At 26.6% G+C, this 2,700-nt stretch overlaps 1 protein-coding gene across 1 annotated transcript; it reads left to right on the forward strand.

Annotated features, from left to right (window-relative positions):
• Nucleotides 1-552: 552 nt before the first annotated feature.
• LOC127280791 (uncharacterized) lies at nt 553-2,081 on the forward strand (the record flags this gene model as incomplete). Its single annotated transcript, XM_051304054.1, has 3 exons — nt 553-756; nt 896-1,241; nt 1,884-2,081. Coding segments are annotated over 3 exons (748 nt in total), but the record flags the coding sequence as incomplete, so codon positions are not given.
• Nucleotides 2,082-2,700: the final 619 nt, after the last annotated feature.

Here is a 2,700-nt window from a genome sequence, read left to right on the forward strand (position 1 = left end):
TTTTTACTAATTTGTTTGTTGAATATAACTAAATATTAATTAAATTCACTTTTAGCTTCTGTGAAAATAACGATGCTGAAGTCTATAACGTTTATGATTAACCATTAGAAAATAATTATTTTTCAAAACGGAAAATTATAAAATATTTTAGCTAAAAAATATTTTCTATAATTTCATTATCAATAAACAATGATAGAAATATGTTTGAAACGAAAATATTTTCTATTCAAAATTGTAAAAGTTATTAAAAAATCAGTACGATAAGCAGGCTCGAAGCGCCTGCATCTTAGGGTTTCGTGGCCGTAAGTCTTAAATGCTTAAGTTTAAGAATCAGACTTGAAAATTCGGACTTAAGAATTAAGTCTTATTCTTAAGTCTTAAGTAAGAAAAATATACTTTTTAAAGAGCAAAATAACTAAACTGAAAGAAAATTTTTTTCATTTAAATGATCTGTTACTTGACTGTTATCAAGTAAATATTTACTTGAACATTTACATATTACATAAAAAATAATGTTTTGTAATGATTTTTAATGAAATTAATATTTTACAGATATTATGTCTGTGTTAACCGTAAAAATAAAAAATGCCAAGGACGTGGAGTATTGAAAAATGGGGTATTTAATGTAACACATACGCACAATCATTTAGTGGATAAAAAAGATATTAAAATAAGAGCCTTCAAGCAAGCGTTAAACAATCGTGTAACGACAAGCTCAGATAAATATAGAAAAATTTACGACGAAGTTCGTCTTCAGTAAGTTAAATATCAACATAATACAAATATTTTACTGCTTGAATGTTTTACTCATTGAGATTTTATAACAAAATAAACATTTGTCATCCCTTAACTATCCGAGTTTTATGTAAATAAATATAAATTAAATGTTTTGTAGTCATGTAGATGCAGCTCAACATCTGCCATTTTCAAAAATAGAGAATACGATGTTTCAATGGAGAAAAAAAGTGACTCCTCCAACCGTCAACAATCTGAATAATTTTGTTGAAGTTGCTAATTCCGACGAGTGGAAAGACATTTCAAAATATAATGGAGGCAACTTGGAAATCTCCCTTGCTATTGCCGAAGACGGCTCAAGATCAACCATTTTTTGTGATAAAAACTTTGTAAACGAAGTCTACGACAACCAAACCATGGTTTTTATTGATGCCACTTTCAAAATTGTACCTCCTGATATGGAATTGAGACAATTTTTAACTCTAATGACAGTTAAATATAATCACGTAAGTAAATTTATTCAAGACCAATATTAAATAAAACTAAGAAAATTAATTATATTTAACCAAGGTGTCTACTATTTTTCAGTCTTTGAATTCCCGGTTTTTTCCGGGTTTAAGATATAAAAGTTTTTTCTTACTACAAGTATATTATGAAGAAAATAATACCTTTAAAATTAATGTATAATTGATAATTTATTAATAATCATAATAAAAGTGTTAAAAAATTTTTTAAGAAACTGACATAAATTGTCTATAGGGAAATGTAATTAAAAAATATTGCGTAGCCCTAGCTGCCATAGAAAACATCTGCGCATGATAATAGATTTTTAAGTTTACCATTAAAATTTTGTGTAAAATTACAAAGGAAAACTTTCAACAAATTTACTTTTCTAACTTTCAACAAGTTAAAAGTGTTAACTTAAACTCTGAGGACATTTAAAACTTCTGGGAAGTTAACAACGTTAACTTCCAAACTTATCGCCATTAAAACTACACAAAGCCTATAGAAAGTTTATTGGAAGCTTACAGTAAGGTAATAGTAAGCTTAACTGTAAGCTGACTACAATCTTGCACTGTAAGCTTACGAATCTTAGGTTTATAGTGGGTTATATTTTGTGTTTTTATTATATACTTCAATCTGTTTAGACAATTCCTTTTGTATGGATATTAATGGAGAAAAGAACAGCTGCTGCTTATGAAGCTGTTTTCGAGGAATTAAAAATTTTATTTCCCAATTTCCATATAATGGAAGCGATGTGCGATTTTGAAGAAGCTCTTAAGTTAGCATTGAGAAACAAATTTAATGGAATTTCCATTCACGGATGCTTTTTCCATTTTAACCAGGTAAATTTTTACAGATATTTTGGTTAGAAACTACAGGTTGGTAATTTATTTATAAGGAAAAGTACCCGGTAAAAAGCCTGTTATTTAAAAAAAATATATATATTCTATAAAATTGTACATATTTTAATTCTATTTCATTCGGAAAATACCCTCTTTTTCAATACCCTCAAACTTGATAGAATTTTGAAAAATTTAATTCAATTCTATTCCAAATAAAAGTTGTATTCGATTTAAAGGAATAGATTTTGTAAATTTTTAATCCTGATTATTTCTATTTCGAAATGGTTAAGTTGAAAAGTTTTTATTCCAAAAGTGGAACCAAAGTTTAATTCCGTTTTCAGAAGTTATTTTAACTTTTTTCAATCCAATTTAATTCCTTTTCTGTTTGATTTCAGAAGTTTTTTTTTGTAAATATAGTTTTAAGTTTATCTGGCTGATTAGTCACCTTCACAAACGTAACAAAAAAACTCGGTTCGATTCTTATTTTTGTCATTTTTTTAAATATAATTAAATGGAATAAAAACTCATACATTTCTGTCCTATAAATAGAATTTAAAAATAGAGGGAATTTTCAGAATTAAAATTTTTAACCCCTAACTTAATATTTCTAAAAACAATT

The sequence above is a fragment of the Leptopilina boulardi genome, unplaced genomic scaffold (assembly GCF_019393585.1).
Source record: "Leptopilina boulardi isolate dan_hultmark-lab unplaced genomic scaffold, ZJU_Lbou_2.1 LbouV2_253, whole genome shotgun sequence".
In the NCBI taxonomy this organism is placed as follows: domain Eukaryota; kingdom Metazoa; phylum Arthropoda; class Insecta; order Hymenoptera; family Figitidae; genus Leptopilina; species Leptopilina boulardi.